Source organism: Thamnophis sirtalis, unplaced genomic scaffold (assembly GCF_051295495.1).
Source record: "Thamnophis sirtalis isolate CommonGarterSnake01/CBP01778 unplaced genomic scaffold, rThaSir2_p1.2 scaffold_4, whole genome shotgun sequence".
Taxonomy (NCBI): Eukaryota; Metazoa; Chordata; class Lepidosauria; order Squamata; family Natricidae; genus Thamnophis; species Thamnophis sirtalis.
The window spans coordinates 81813692-81831296 of NW_028261384.1; the positions used below are offsets into that span (position 1 = coordinate 81813692).

Genomic DNA, 17605 nt, shown 5'->3' on the forward strand with positions numbered 1-17605 from the left:
ATATTTGACTCAGGATGATTTCTTTATAACTTTTGGGATGATTTTGGATAGGTAAGATGCCATGATAAATTTTCTACATGTGGATTACAACAATAGTCTGTTAATAGAGAGTTTTCAAATTTTAATTTTGTTTTATTTCAGTAATACTGTTTTTCCTGTTAACCACTTGTTCATTAATATAACATACAGAAAGCAGGTGAACAAGTGGCAAATAGATGTACTAATTTAAAAATATTTGGAAGGTTTGTTTCACAAAGGTTGGGAGCTAATATAATAATATATTAATCAGTATTCATCTAGAGGAGTAATATCTGTATAATGTCCTTTTATGATGCATCTTTTTAATGCTTTGGTTGTCCTGTATTTTGCCGTGTTTTTTTCTTTTTTCTTTTCCTTTTTGGTTTTTTTTAAGTTTTGGATTTTGTATTTTAACTTTGGAATAAAATAAAAACATGTAAAGAAAGAAAGAGAGAGAGAGAGAGAGAGAGAGAGAGAGAGAGAGAGAGAGAGAGAGAGAGAGAGAGAGAGAGAGAGATTACAGAACTGGAAAATAAAATTGTCTAGTATGATGCATTATAATATCATAGCTTCTTCAGTAACTACTGCATATTTTCCAACCACTTCTCTAATTATATTATGACATGAAAAATAATTTTCTCTATGAATTATATAGAAATACAATTGAGAATTTTGTGATCTGTTTTAACACTATTAAACTTTTTTCTGTAGCATTGATTCCTGACAAAATTTAAAATTCAATTATAATTTAAAATTACAGCTACAATCATCTTTATATAACACTCTGCAATGATAAAATTAAGAAGATAGAATGGATGCAACCATCCTACAACTAACCCTGAAACAAAGAATTAATTTCCTGACAGTGAAAGCAATTAACCAATGAAATAGCAGATTTGTGGGTGCTCCATTGCTGAAAGTTTTTTTTAAAAAAAAGATTGAAATAGCTCCATAAAATACCTCCTATGATTCTATATTTTTATAAGTAACTTGCAAGGGCACCATCCTATGTGTATTTATCTGGAAATGAGTCAACTGTATTAAATAATTATATGTTTTATTTTTGAAAAGCACAAATATGTTTTGCTCAAGCCCTTCTTGAATAAAAAGTAGCAGCAAGAAATTGAAGTTATAGTAATAATTCAGCAAACCCTATATTGCTTGGGTTTTATCTTCAGTTAGATGTGACCATGGAATAAATATATTAGAAACCTTGATACCAGCTAGTCCATAAGAAATGACAGATTTTTACATTATATCTGGAATGGGTTAAATATTTCTTCATAAAAATAGAATAGCAATAATAGATATATATACCAGTACTTCAGACATATATATAGTACTTCATAGTACTTTACAGCCATCTCTAAGCAATTTACAGAGTCAGGATATTGCCCCCCAACAATCTGGGCCCACATTTTACCCATCTTGGAAGGATGAATCAATCTTGAGCTGGCTAGGATTGAATTCATGGTCGTGGGATTGCAGAATTAGCCTGCAATATTTCACCACCATGGCTAGAAAGCATTGACATCTAAATATAATAAAGTATTTGTTTTGTAACTTTTTTTTTTAATTAGCAAAGAGGGCACCAAACTGTGTAACAGTTGTGGCTCATCTCTTTCTGGCTGAAGAGCAACACTGCCATCTATTGGAGAATTGTAAATTCTAGCTTTAATAAGGATAATTTTATTATATATTCTGCAGAATAGATTTCCCATACGTGTATGATTTGCATTACTAAGGTTTTTAGGAATATTAAAAACAACATTGAAGAAAGACAGGATACTTGAAGAAAAGAAAAAGCTACCCACTTTATGGCAGATTCCAGTCTTTTTTCTCTTTTACAATTGCAGTAGGCATTTCAACTGTCACCACCCACCTATCACTCCCTCCCCCTCTTCCTTTTTGGTCACCCTGCACTCAGCCACCATTTTCTACACCTGCTGCTTACTATCAACCATCATTTTCTTCCTCCTGATAATAATAAGGAAGCATCCTTCGGAGGCAGCTGCTAGCTTTTCACAACACTTTGCAATGCCCATGAGACCTTCACTAAGCTTCCCTAATGTCTTTTCGAGAACTTCTGATTAAGGCTTTAATGTATGTCGTGTACGAGATTCAGTTATGCCAAGAACCACTTTCAACATGACATTCTTAATATTTTTGATTTATAAACAAGGAGAATATTCAACTGTCCTAAAGCATGGAGACTCTCTCACTAAAGAACAAATATTTTACAAAAAAAGGGGGGGGGAATTAAATGCCTTTTTAACTAAAATGATACATTCTAAAGAGACAGGTATAAAACATAGAATAATAGAGTTGGAAGGGACCTCAAAAGTCATCTAGCCAATCCACTGCTCGAGCAGGAGATCCTATACCATTTCAGACAAATGGTTATCTAGTCCCTTTTTATTTTTTATTTTATTTAGTTTGTCAAACCTGTACAACATGGACATTAACAAGGGAAATGAGTACAAATAAATGGGGACAGTAGGACAGGCACGCTGGCACACCCCCTTTACGGACATCTTAGGAATCGGGTGAGGTTCACGGTAGACAGTTTAAGGTTGAAGCTGTGGGGGTTTGAGGATGTAACAAAGGAGTCAGGTAGAGTATTCCAGGCATTGACCACTCTGTTGCTGAAGTCATATTTTGTCCAATCAAGTTTGGAGTGGTTTACCTTGAGTTTGTATCTATTGTTTGCCTGAGTATTATTGAAGCATTATTGAGTATTATTTTGAAAGCCTCCAGTGATGGAGCAAACACAACTCCTGAAGGCAAGCTATTCCATTGATTAATTGCTCTTACATTAGGAAATGTCTTCTTACTTCTGGTTGTATCTCTCCTTGGTTAGTTTCTAACCATTGTTTCTTGTCTTGCCTTTTGGTGCTTTGGAAAATAGTTTGACGGCCTCGACTTTGTAGGAATCCTTCAGATATTGGATCACTGTTATCATGTCATCTCTAATCCTTATTTTCATTAGACTAGACATACCCAGTTCCTGTAACTGTTTTTTATATGCTTTATCCACCAGCTCCTAATCATTTTTGTTGCTCTTCTCTGCACTCTTTCCAGAATCTTGATATATATTTTTATATTGGGTGACCAGAACTGGATGCAGTATAGGTAAGGTGACCAGATGTCCCGGTTTCAGTGGGACAGTCACGCTTTATAACAATTTGTCTCGTGTCCCGGGCCATTTTTAAAAAGTCCGATTTTCTGGCTTCATGTTGAAAGCCCAGTGGATTTGCTTAAGAAATCCTAACCGGGGCAAGACAAAAGACACCCTGTCTAACCTCTCTCTCTCTCTGTCTCAGTACTTTCATTGAAGATATTAAAATGTTAAAGCAAGAAAACGAACCCCCCCTGTGTGCCCCTTTTACTTCATTTTATAAGAAAAAATGATCAAGTACCATAGAGCTCCAGGAAATGCTTGGCTAGAGAAGCCGCGAGTGTTACTTCCTGGATTTTCTGGAGGGGAGGGGCACAGAGGTTGGAGGTCAGAAAAAATGGTGGCAAAGTTTCTTTGAAAAATATTTCCCTGACTAATGTCACCATTTTAAGTTGCTCAGTTCTTTGTATTAACATCTACATCATTCTGGATTGACTTGGAGTACTCACTTGTGCCTGCTGGTAAGTGAACTGGGTTTTTTTCTTTTATTTTTTAATGTATTTTAAAATAATATTTTATTTATTGTGCATAGGATTTTTTTAAATATTTTTATTCTGTGTGAATTCTTTTTTTAAATTGTCTTAGACTATTTAAAAAAAGATTCTATCCAAAATAAATTCTATGCACAAAACTTTGAAATGTTTTACTTCAATTTATTCTGTGTGGATTCTTTTTTTAAATTGTCTTAGACTATTTAAAAAAAGATTCTATCCAAAATACAAAATACCAGCTGCAGTTATTCACTTAAGAACTGTGGCAAGAAAGGTGGTATAGTGACCAAAGTTACAATGGCATTGAAAAAAGTGACTGATGACCATTTTCACACTTAGCGACCATTTTCACACTTAGCGACCATTGCAGCATCCTCATGGTCACGCGATCAAAATTTTGATGTTTGGCAACAGATTCGTATTTATGATGGTTTCAGTGTCCTGGGGTCATATAATCACCTTTTGACAAAGTCAAATGGGGAAACCAGATTCACTTATGCTACTAACTTATCAGCTGCAGTTATTCACTTAAGAACTGTGGCTAAAAAGGTGGTATAATGGGCTTAGTGACCAAAGTTACAATGGCATTGAAAAAAGTGACTGATGACCATTTTTCACACTTAGTGACCGTTTTCACACTTAGCGACCGTTGCAGCATCCTCATGGTCACGTGATCAAAATTTTGATGTTTGGCAACAGTTACAATTTATATTTGTAAATTGTAGTTATGTTGAAATAAAAAAAATATTACAATACTATTTTTGCATTGTATGAAAATTTTTGTTGCTCCGTATAAAATTTTTAATCACCCCCCCCCCCCCGGTCAAAGGTGTCCCTCTTTACCAATCTGAAAATCTGGTCACCTTAAGTATAGGTAGTCCTTGACTTATCACCAAAATTGAGCCCAAAATTTTGGTTGTTAAGTAAGGTTAATTTGTTAAGGCATTTGTCTCATTTTACGGTCTTTCTTGCCTCCGTTGTTAAGTGAATCACTGCATTGATAAGTTAGTAACTTAGCTCTTAAGTGAAATAGGCTTTCCCATTGACTTTGCTTATCAGAAGGTCACAAAACGGGATCACATGACTCTGGGACACAGCAACTGTCATAAATATGAACCAACCAAGCATCTGAATTTTGATCACATGATCATGGGGATGTTGCAAACGTCATAAGAGTGAAAAATATCATGTCACATTTTCAGTACCATTGTAACTTTGAACAGTAATTAAACAAATTGTTGTAAATCGAAGATTACCTGTATTCCAAGTGTGGTCTTACTAAGGCTTTGTAAAGCAGTACTAGAACATCATGGGATATTGATTCTAACCCTATATTAATGCAGCCTAGGTTTGCATTGGCTTTTTTGGCTATTGTTTAACAGCACACTTTAAGTTATTGTCCATTAGGACTTCAAGAACCCCCTCACAGTTCCTTGAATTAAGACAAGTTTTATCTAATCTATACCCATAGAGTTGGTTTTTCTTGCCTGTGTAAAACCATATTTTTCTCTATATTGAATTCATTTTGTTAGATAGGGCCCAGTATCCAAGTTAGTCAAGATTTTTTTGCATCTTAAGTTTGTATTGGCTATTCCTGCGAGCTTAGTGTCATTTGCAAATTTGATTAGTTCCCTTTCAATTCCCTTGTCTATATATCATTTATAAAGATATTGGAAATTACTGGTCCTAAAGTGGAACCCTGGAGTACCCCACTGCTTACTTCCCTCCAGGTAGAGATAGTTCCATTGAGACCTATACGATGAATATGATTTGTCAGCCAGGTACAAACCCACCTAATGATGGTGCTGACAATCCTACATTTTACTAGCTTGCTAAGAAGTAGGTTGTTATTATTTTCGACATGTTTCGACATGTATTAGAAACATTCGTTTATACTGAGCATTAGCTTTCCTGATTTCATTTTACAGATTCAGGCTATATTTGCTGGTGTTCTGCCTTAGTTATGTGTCCCTCCTTCCATTTTTATACTTGTCATTTTGTTTTTCAGTTCACGATCCATAATAATACCAATAAAAGGGATTGCAAGGAAGACTATAAGAAGGATAAATAATAATACTAGTCATACTACATGGGTTAATAGACATTAGGCAACACTGAATTAGGTGTTCAGCAGTGGCAGTGAGGGCACCGGGGGTGGGGGTGGGGGACTGTCAATGTCTAGTTGTTTTGGCATAAAATGCTCTATAGCACTGCTTCAAGGAAAGGAGTTGAAACTATTTATGTCCAAGATGTGAGGAATCTGCAGATATCTCTCAGCTCTTCTTCTGACCTGTGCAATGAACATTGCATAATGTATCATGATTGTGTCTGAATTTATTTAATTCCAATATGACAGGGTCAATTCTCCACCAAAGTTCCCACAATTTCAACCCCCTATATCCATGATGGCGAATCTATGGCATACATGCCACAGGTGGCACGCGGAGCCATTTCTGAGGCACACAAAGTGTTCCCCTGTCATCTCCAGTGCACTGGCCAGCTGATTTTCGACCTTGATTTTCGGCCAATTTTTGCCCTCTGGAAGCTTTCCTGAGGCCTCCAGAGGGTGAAAAAACGCCAAATGGGCAATCCAGAAGTCCATTCCCAAACTTCCGGTTTTGCCTATTGGGCCATTTTTTGCCCTCCCCAGGTTCTTATAAAACTTCTGGAGCCTGGGGATGGCAAAGAATGGATCTACCGGGCCCACCAGAAGTCGGAAAACAGGCCATTTCTGGCCTCTAGAGGGCCTCCAGGGCAACGGGGTGGTGGTCATGTGCGCATGTGCAAGGGACACAGCGTGGGGAGGGCATTAAATTATGGGGTTGGGCACGCTAGCGATAGCGATAGCGCAAACATGCATGCTTTTGGCACCTGAGGCAAAAATAGTTTGCCATCGCTACCCTATATCATTTCATCTTTTGTTTTTAATTTTTTGGTTGACAAAGTTGTCAATTAGGCTTGCCAGGAACATGATTGATCTCCCACTTGATACAGAGTTTGTTTCCCTGTTGATGTCAGGGTAGTTGAGGTCCTCTATTACTATTGTGGTGTGTTTCCTGCAAAGGTTAAATAAGTGATTGGCAAAATGTTCACATATTTTTTCCTGCTTGTTTGGGTGGCCTGTAAAATACACTATGGCAATGTCATTCTTTTTTTCTTTTATATTAAATCATATATATTCAAGGAGTCTTTCATCCTTAGTTTTATTCATTTCTGTAAAAGTTTGGTAATTTCTTACATGTAATGGAATTCCACCACCTATTTGTTTGATCTGTTTCTTTTGAACAGTTTGTATTCTTTCAGCATTACATTCCAGCTGTGAGTTTCATCCCATCAAGTTTGGTAATTACCATTATATCATATCTATCCTCGTGTATTAATACTTCAAGTTCACCTTGTTTGGCAAGGAGATGCCAGTGTCTCAATGATACGCACCTGAACTTCGGGGCTCCGGAGGAGTGGCGATATCTTACCACTCTGGGGGGCTTGTTTGAGCCTGGAACTGTCTTGGAGGGACAGTGAGGAATGAGAGCATGGGCAGATGTGAAGGGGGATGCCACAAACCCCCTGGAATGTCTGCAATAGCCCTCGACCCTGGTGGCAAGGAAGACAGCCATTGCAAGCTGTCAAGAGTTGAGACGGCTTCACAAAAAGAGAGAAGGAAGTAGCTTGGAATGTCTGGGTGAAATTGTGATAATACCCTTTTGTATTCAAAAGTTTTTTCCCCCTGATTGACTGACTGAGAACAAAGAGAGAAGGCACAAGGGGAGGGGGGGGGTTTACCCCTCCAGGAAGCAGTGGTGGAGAAGCGAATGCCAATATAAATAAAAGATTTCATCAAATAGTTTTGGGAGGATGGTTTGGAGAAAAAGAGAGCAGTCTGGATAGAGTTGATTGCCCGTGAAATTTTTAAATTTTGATAATTGATATTGAAGAAATTGAACTCTGAGATTGCTCTTGGAATTTTTTTTCTTTCCTAACTACTCTTTTCACTAAAAAACAATGCCATCTAGTGACAACAAAGAGAATATATTTTAAAAAATGGCCTTGAACAAATGCATAGTGATTTGATAAACAGAGTGGTGATAAAAACTGCCACATAAGACAAAATACTAGCTGTAGATTCATCTTTGGTGCTTTTGTTTTCCACTTTCCTGATTATAGCTTTGGAACTCTGGAATTGTTTTGGAACTGTTTGGAACCGTGGAGCTTTTGCTTATATTAAGAATGGAAGTTATTTTCTTTAGGTGGATCTGTACCTGGTTCCTTTTTTAAAATAAACTTCTTTCTTGATTTTTCCTTGTAATTTTCCACTTAGAGGGTACTTATTGGATTTTTCCTTTATATTTATATTTTTTTCTCTCCTACTGTTGGAGTTGGAGGGAATAAGGGGGATTAAAGATATGTTTTTATTTTACAATTGTGGTCAATTTTTTTTACTATTTTTTCTCTTTTTGCTCTTTGTTGGAATTTGGGGTTTATTTTGTTGTTTTTGTTTCTGTTTTTGTCTTTCTACCTTCCACTGCAATTGGATTAAGGTAACAAGAATCTGAAGCTTGGAGGAAATAAGGGGGACCAAAGACATATTTTTATTTTACAATTGTGGTCAATTTTTTACTATTTTTTGTTGTTGTCCTTTTTGTTGGAATTTGGTCTTTTTTTCTGTTTACTTTACTACTACAATTGGATTAAGGTAACAAGAACCTGAAGCTTGGACCACCAGACTTGGAGAGGCGACCTTCAAAGTTTGGGGGTTTTCTTCTTCTTTTCTCTTTTCTCTTTTTTGATATTTGGATTATAAAAATAAATCAACAAGATGAAGAAGATAACAGCATATTCCTCATCAACAGCAACAACCTCCAGCCATACAGCACAAAAATAATCAAATACAACTACACAACAAGGTAAAGCTAGTATGGAGTTAAAGAGTATGTTACAGGCTGCGCATGAAGACCTCAAAGAAAGAATAGACCAAGTGGATGAAGACCTGAAAGAAGATAAAGAGATAATGGGAAAAAATGAGCAGAGACTGCAAAAAGAAGAAGAAAAGATGGAACTAACAGAGAAGAAAATGAAGAAGATGGATTATAGACTGACAACAGATAAAAAGCAAGGAAAATAAATATTTTGTGGGAAATGGACAAGGCTGATTTCTATTTAAGATTCCAAAATATCAAAGAGGAAAAGGAAGAGAATCTAGCAGAAAAAAATTGCTGACATATTGGTGGACGGACTGGAATAACCCAAGGGAAAGATGCTAAACGGGACTGATGAATATATTACAAGAATATTATTTTTATTCCAAACAATACCAATAAAACTGGGGAAAAAGTACTTTGAAAAATTAAATTAAATAATAGGAAAATATATTTGGCAAGGAAAGAAAGCGAGAATATAAGAACGTTACAAGATTCAAGGACAAGAGGTGGATTTAGTGAACCAAATTGGGAATTATACTATCAAGCAGCAACTCTAACATGGATAAAAAAATGGCTATTACTAAGAAATGCAAGGTTACTATCCTTGGAGGGACACAATATGCAACTGGGTTGGCACACATTTTTGTGGTATGGGGAAAATAGAATACATGGTTATTTTCAGAGTCACAATGTAATACGCAGTATGGGAAAAAGTAAAAGAAAAGCACTATATGGAAGTACCAATGTGGCTTTCAATGGTGGAAGCTTTGACACATCCAAATATTAGTAGTATGAAAAAGGTTATTAGGTACAAAGATATATTAACAGCGTAGGAAGAACTAAAACAGAAGAAAAAAATAGAAGAACAAGGGATTGATATAGGATGGTTTAAATAAATGCAAATACAAACAAGATATGAGAAAGATGTTAAAGAGTATGGTTTTAATATGGAAAACTCAGAATTAGATAGGATACTCATGGGAACGGATGAAACAATGATTTAAAAAATGTGCAGTTATCTACTAAGAATAAATTTAGAAGAGGTTAAAGAAACAATGAAGATGGGCAAAAAACTTTGGATGTACAATGGAACTAGAAAAATGGCAACAACTATGGGACAGGAATTATAAATTGAAAATGGCGACAACATATAAAGAGAATTTATATAAAATGTTTTATAGATGGCACATAACACCTGAAAGATTAGCAAAAATGTTTAAGGATAAATCAGCTAAATGTTGGAAATGTCACCAATTGCCAGGAACGTATTATCATATGTGGTGGATGTGTAGGGATGCAAAAAGCTATTGTGTTAAAATACAAACATGATTAGAGAAAATGATACATCAACCCATAGAGTTTAAGCCAGAGATATTTTTATTGAGTATTCGACCAGAGAAATATAGTAAAGAAGATTCATATTTGATTGTACAAGTAATAACAGCAGCTGGAATTGTATTTGCACAAAATTAGAAAGCAGACAAAATCCCATCAAAAGAGGAGGTAATAAAGAAGCTATTAGACTACAGAAATGAATATGTTGACATTAAGAATAAAGGACAAAGAGGAATCAATGTACTACAGGACATGGGGGTGATTTTATGAGTGGCTTGAAAAAAGATATATGAGGTGACTATTTAGAATACTTTGTTGAAAAATGAAGGAATAACATCTTTGTTTGAATGTATGATGTACAAGGACAATAATGAACATAAGCATACTCAATAGTTGACTTGTGGAATTATACATAATTGAAAACAGTGATATACAAATATAAATGGTTGGTAAATCTTTCATATTGGGATCCGTGATTATATAAAGGTATACTGTTATTAAATAGACAATCAAGAATGTAAGAGAATTAGGTTTATTGGGGGGAAAAATATTAATTGTAATTGAATAAACTTTGTACAATGAACGTTAGGTATTTAGTTATACTAGATGAAAAATCCGCAATTGTAAATGTATTTGAGAATATGGATGCAAAAACACTTGTAACCAAACAACATGCTCTATGTAATGGATGAGATCATTTTTTTAATATTGTTTTTTTATTTTTATGTTTAAAAATATAAAAATAGATTGAAAAAAAAGAAATTAAAACAGGATGGTTACATGTTGGAATGATACTCATGAGTAATCTTTCTGACTAGGGTCTAGGTTTTAGCTTTAACATTCAGCTGCAGTTAACCACCAAAATGTTTGTTCTTTTTCCTTTTATTCTGGACTTTTAGTTTTTTAAATAAATGAACAGCTGGAGGGGAAAAAAATAAAGGACAAAGAGGAATCAATGTACTACAGGACATGGGGGTGATTTTATGAGTGGCTTGAAAAAAGATATAAATAGAAAGAAAAAGGAACGAAAAATGAAATAGATATAGATAGGGTCACGCCACCCCCCTCAGTTTTGGATACGCTTACCCAGTTTTCTAAATACATTCTTCCTGGTTCTTGTGATTTATGGCCTATCACCTGCCAGAAGCACTTCATGTAGGTAATGTAGACCAGTGAATCTGAAGTTCTCTCAATGGCACCATCCCTTAAGCCAGTGTTTTATTTCTAAAATTCCCTGTTCCCTCACTGATATTGACCTTTTGTTGCAATTACTGATGAAAACACTATCTGTGCTCCTAACACTTTGGCAATCATATATAATCTCTTTATATTATTTTTAGCTTCATTATCATATCATATGTCCCCACTTGGAAGAGAAGAAAGGGATAGAAATCTGTGAGCTTGATTATTTTTATTTTATTTAGTTTGTCAAATATGTACAAGATAACAGGTATAAGTATAAACATGGATGTGAACAAAGGAAATGAGTACAAATAAATGGAGGCAGTAGGACTGGGTCAGAAGGCACGTTGGTGTGCTTATGCATGCCCCCTTTATGGACCTCTTAGGAATCAGGTGAGGTCTACACTAGACAGTTTAAGGTTGAAGCTGTAGGGAGGAAGCTTTACGAAGGCTCTCAGTCACATCTTGGATTTTTGCTCCTGCGAGACAAAATAGGGTACCACCCTAGATAAATTGTCCATTCTACTACAAACTGCTGATTCTGTTCCTCTTATAACTTTTTTTTGGGGGGGGGTTTCCAGGCTACTTTTTCTGTTGTCACTGGATTACTTGATGATGTCTCTTCTCATCTAAAATTAAATGTTTCATTTTCAAAAATTCCAAAAAAAAAAAAAAATTATTTTGCAAAAAAAATAAATTAAAAATTTATATTCTTAAATGTTAGTTGTTTAGTTCTGCTTGTAGCTAATGTTGAAGTAGAATTTAAATGCATTAAACTTAAATCCTCCAGATATAGTTTGTAATCCACAGATGTATAAAAAACTGTCAGATAAATAAAACAATGAAAAGGGGGAGAACTCAGCTAAAAAGGGGGGGAAAGGAAATATCAGCTTGTAGTAATGTAAACTGTTATTTAAAAATAGTAGTTTGTAATAATACTGAAGAGGTTCTTTCCTTTTAAAATGTTGCAGTCCTTATAGTTTTATCATCCACAGGGTAGAATCATAATTGTAGAGAAATAGAAACTGGGTGTCCTTATTGCTAGGTTAGAGTAATAATTGCAGAGAAATAGAAATTGTGGTAGCTTATGGCCAGCTTAAAGCAAATTCTACAATCTTCATAAATCACCATTTTACTATTCTAATACAGTTGCAAGCTTACTTCATGGTATTGGACCCGGGTACTTGAGAGACCGCCTGCTGCCAATTACCTCCCAAAGACCCATTAGATCACACAGATTAGGCCTCCTCCGGGTTCCGTCTACTAGCCAATGTCATCTGGCCACTACCCGGGGAAGGGCCTTCTCTGTGGCAACTCCAGCCCTTTGGAACGAGCTCCCCACAGAGATTCAGACCCTCACCTCTCTCCAGGCCTTCCAAAAAGCCGTTAAAACCTGGCTGTGTCGGCAGGCCTGGGGTCAATGAGTTCCCTTCCCCTCTTGAATCGTGTGGCTGTTGGTTGTTTTAAATGCCTTGTACTTTTTGTAGTTTTTGTGTTTTCCCTCCCCCCTCCTTGGGTTTGTGCGCCGCCCTGAGTCCCGCTGGGAATAGGGCGGCATATAAATAAAATGAACCTCGAACCTCGAACTTACATTTGTAGTTTTGCTTTGTGATTAGTAGAAACAATTCCTTGCCTTGCAACAATCAGAGGTTCTATAAGGTACACAAAGCTTTGCCTTTATGTGTCAGACCTTTTGCAGCCAAAGGGTTTATAAATGAACATTCAATTTGTTCAGACCATTCAGTACATAAAAATTCATATTCGGTTCATTCATATAAATTCAGTTCAGAGTAATTATAATCCTTATACATATGCAGAATTTATGGTTGGAGGAAAAAGCCTTTGTAGAGAGATTGCATTCAATTGATTTTATAAAGTATAATGTTAAAAGTATGCAGCTCTTAATATTTAAAAAACCTGCAGTTATACTGAAAAAAAAAACATTTATAAACAAAGATTTGCAGTTGATATAAAGCAAAAGAAGAAAGAGTAAATACTGAGTTGGTGTAATTTGTCTCCTCTCTCTTTGGCATAACAAAAGAAAGGGCTCCTCTCTATCCAACAAAGAGGGGTGACAATCATATCATTCACCTGAGCTCACCAGAATAAAATTTTGCATCCAAGTAAAATTCTTCTTTTCAAGTACAGGTTTTTTTTCTCCATTTATACATTTTCTTGTGGGTGCACTTCTGTACCTATTTCGGATTTTTTAGGATTTCTCTTTTCTTTTTTTGCTCATTGGTAAGGAGAGAGGATGTTACACCTCTCCCAAGAAACGTTTATGGCTTCCAGCACCTGCTTCTGTGTAAAGATCAACTTATTGGATATCAGCCATTCCTTGCTGACATGCTACTGCCATTGAAACTGCTCAATACTTCCTAAAGCAAGTGGTGTCAATCTCATGTTGGCAGTGTCAGGTGAAATATCAGGACTTTTTTTTCCTTCACTAAACCGGGCATGGGTGTGGCCAGCACATGACACATTCAGCCCACGGGCTGGGCGTTTGACGGCCGTGTCCTAAAGGATATCTAGCAAATTGGACATGGATTGAGGAAAGCATTTTGTTTTTCAGATCATTTAACATATTTGACAATCCTTGTATGACACCCAAAATTTACACATCCCGTATATCCTGCAGTCATCAGGGAGAGTACAGTGAGCTAACAGGATGCTTAAAACCCTATAAGATAAACTATGTCAAGAGAAGCATTTATCAAAGCCCCAAATCCAGCCCATAGCTCCAAACCCAGCCTGTAGCCTTGGTGTGCTGGCTGAGCTTCCAGTTTCTGACATGCACATGCGCGCTGGTCATCTGGTGTTCCGGTTTCTGGCATGCATGCCGGTTTATGTGGTCTTTCAGTTTCTGCACACCAGAACCCGGAACAGCAATGGGTGATGGCTGGCATGCCCAGAGAGATGGCTCTGCGTGCCACTTCCGGCATGTGTTCCATAGGTTCTCCATCACGGGGCTAGACCCTCCAATCTCTAGACTTAGAAATGGGGGGGGGGGGCAGTGTCAACTTGATTGGATTTTACTGTGTTGTCTTTGGGATTAGGCCTGAGAGAAACTGTTATTCTATTCTGTTCTATTATTTGGTCATTTTCTCAACTCTGGTTTCTGTGATGTAATATGCATACTATATTATACAGCCAGTTTGGTTAAGGCATCAGGCTAGAAACCAGGAAATGAGTTCTAGTCACAAAGTCAGCTGGATGACTGTTTGTTTGTTTGTTTGTTTGTTTGTTTGTTTGTTTGTTTGCTTGCTTGCTTGCTTGTTTGTTTGCTTGCTTGCTTATATTTATATATTTCCCCTATCAATGATAAGGTGACTCTGGGTGGCTTACAGAAAAAAATAAGAAGTATAGAAACAATTTTAAAAATTGAACATTAAAAAAAAAACTAGAATAAAGGAGACAAATGACATTGGGATGAGATTTCTTCTTACTCTATCCACCACTTCCAGCAGTGAACACTTCATAAGGCAATTGGAAAAATCAGGTTTTGATACCCTTTCAGAATGCTTGAAGAGTTGGAACAGTTCTCGCTTCTGATCATCGTAGAATGATTCACAGGGCTGGGGCCACAGTAGAAAAGGCTCTTCTTTGACATTGCTGGCTGGAATTTCTTGGCCGACAGGGTCTATCACAGGCTCCTTCCACTGGAGTAAGTGGGACAGGCAATTCTTATTGGAGTGAGATGGCTCCTCAAATAGCCTGGACCTAAGACATTTAGGGCTCTGGACCAGTCACTTTTTCTCAGCCCTAATAAGGAAGCAATGGTAAATTACTTCTGATAAACCTTGGCAAGAAAATTGCAGGGCTTGGTCAGGCAATCTCCAAGAACCAGACAGGATCGAATGGAAGAATATCATCATCATCATCATCATCATCATCATCATCATCATCATCATCATCATCATCATCATCATCATCATCAATTTTAGCCATTGTCTAGCCACTCCAGCATGAAGGCCTTTTCATATGTTTCCAACCAATATGGTCCCAAGCTTTCTTTTGCTAATTGGGTCCATCCTGTAAAATCTTAAATTTTATTTCAAGTTTTCTCCCACTCCATATAAATCTATTGAAAGTTTTTTGCTAGTCTTATGAAGTTTTATATGGGAATAAAATTGGCACCATTTCAAATTTTAAATTTTAATGTCTTGGGTAATATATTTATTTCAACAGTCTCTAACCAGGAGAGTTTAAACTTTTTTACCTTTTAAAGTTTTTTTAAAAATTCCTTTCAAAAGTTTGGCTTCTAAGCAAAAGCTTTGACTATTGTGGCAATGGAGCACTTCCTCAACAGCTGCATCATTTACTACTAACTGATTTCCCAGTCTTGCCAGCTGTCCCTAATAGGAGCTCCTCACTCTCCATATACTGCACTGACACAAAGTCTTTGCAATATAAAAAGAGAGTGAGATGCTTATTAAATAGTAATTCTGTAAGCTTCAGCTAACTTCCAGACTGAGAAATGAAACTATTAATTTAATCTGTCCTTGCATTTTATATAAAAGAAAAAGAAGTCAGATGAGAGGCTAATGGATAAATAAGTTTTGTGCTCTGTGGAAATAGTTATATTTTCAGAATGCCTACAACCCTACTATACCAGTCCATGCTTATCTACAAACACTGGATGCGCCAGATAAATAGCTTCATGCAATTTACGTTAGGAATTTGCTATTTTTCATGTGCATTCAGGCAACACAATCAATCCGTATGGGCATTTAATTATAAGCAATTAAAACCAGTCTTTCCTCTTTTTAGAAATCCTTTTATTGTATGAAATAATAGTATTAAAACTATTTTGATATTAAAGTTTGCAAATATATTTTAGAGAAGGAATTCTGTACAGATATGAAATTATATAAACCCTCTAAATATACTTGCAAACTTTAATATCAAAATATTATGATCTTAATACTGTTATTTCGATATATTTTGCTGTTACATTTCTTGAAATGTATGTTCCATATGTTTGTTTTTGTCATTACCTTTCAGTGTTTTCATTGTGTTTCAGGAATGGTTCGGTACAAGAATCAATTTTGTAGGCAGAACTGCTTGTCCATTAAACATTTCTTGAAATAATCATTTAAAGACTAAAGTACCATTCAACAGTGGTTTATCCAATGTAATCAGGTTAACTCTCAGTTTTCTTTTTATAACCTGTTATAAAAAGAATGTTACTTTTTTGGTGGAAAAACATTTTGTTCATATTGCCCAGAGTTTACAATGTTGCCAGCAGGTTCATATCTAGCCACTACAAATGTGGAGCCATCACTCGCAGCTGCTTTTCCAACTCCCATCTTTTTTGTGTTCTTCCAAACCATTGCTGTGAAATGACCTGAAAAATCAAGTGTATTGTAAAAATAATGCATTCGCTCTTTTTTTTTTTTAAAGGGACTTTGGTCATACGTATCAGAGCATACTAAACAAAGAGAAAGGAATACCAAATTAGTAGTTTATGAAAAATTGCTTCAAGTAATTATACATGTGAACAAAAGAGGGTTGCTTTTGTAATTTTCTAAAAATAAAAATCTTATGGACTAATTTATGCAAAGAATGCTTGGTTATTTTTCTGTTTTAGCATAAGTCAAAGTTAAATAGGAAAGAATTGCCCCAAATTATAGTAAATTATAATAATGAATACAAACCAACTATTCTTGGCTAACTGCAATATACATTTCCACATGCATATATATTTTCCTATAGTAAATGCAAAATAGATAATTGATTATATTATATAGAATATATAGAACTCTTCATTTCAAGCCACTGTCAATAGAATATATATATATATATATATATATATATATATATATATATATATATATATATATATATATATATATATATATATATATATATATATTCTATTGACAGTGGCTTGAAATGAAGAGTTCTTTATCTTAATCTCACTCCAGAATCATTATTGATAAGCTGAATTACTTTTCTTTTTAGATACAGAGGAAAGATTTATTTAACTATATTGTTTGTTTTATGTATCACTATATTTTGAAATGTTCTTGTTACTATTATTTATTTGGATTCCTGTGTGTGTGTGTGTGTGTGTGTGTGTGTGTGTGTGTGTGTGTAATATTGAAATACTGAACTGAAATTCTACTGTTTATGCTCTTGTACATAGCCTTGCAGAGGAACAATTTTCCCTGCAAACTGGTTTCAAGAAGTTATTGACTATAACTTCAATTAGAAGCAGTTTGCAGTAGATTTAGCATTAATGAGTTTGTGTAATCCCCTTCTGAATCTCTCCATATGATGCCATGATGACTATCTTGCAATTTTAAGGGATTTGTTACGGACTCTGTGAAAAAAGTTCCCACTTTCCCCCAGCATTTAGTTTCATTCATTGTCTGAATATTTTCATACATAATTCCCAATTGGAGAGATTCATTGGAACACGTCAACATTCTCTATTGGATCTGTAACTGGCTAACAAAACATACTCAATGAGTAATCTT

The 17605-nt window shown here is 35.6% G+C and overlaps 1 protein-coding gene across 1 annotated transcript in view; it reads right to left on the reverse strand.

Annotated features, from left to right (window-relative positions):
* Positions 1 to 15320: 15320 nt before the first annotated feature.
* GLIPR2 (GLI pathogenesis related 2) overlaps positions 15321 to 17605 on the reverse strand; it is a 49217-nt gene continuing 46932 nt past the window's right edge. Inside the window, exon 5 of the mRNA XM_087713187.1 lies at positions 15321 to 16470. Within this exon, the coding sequence (XP_087569313.1) occupies positions 16310 to 16470 (161 nt within the window). The 3' untranslated portion in view covers positions 15321 to 16309. The remainder of the gene's footprint in view (positions 16471 to 17605) is intronic.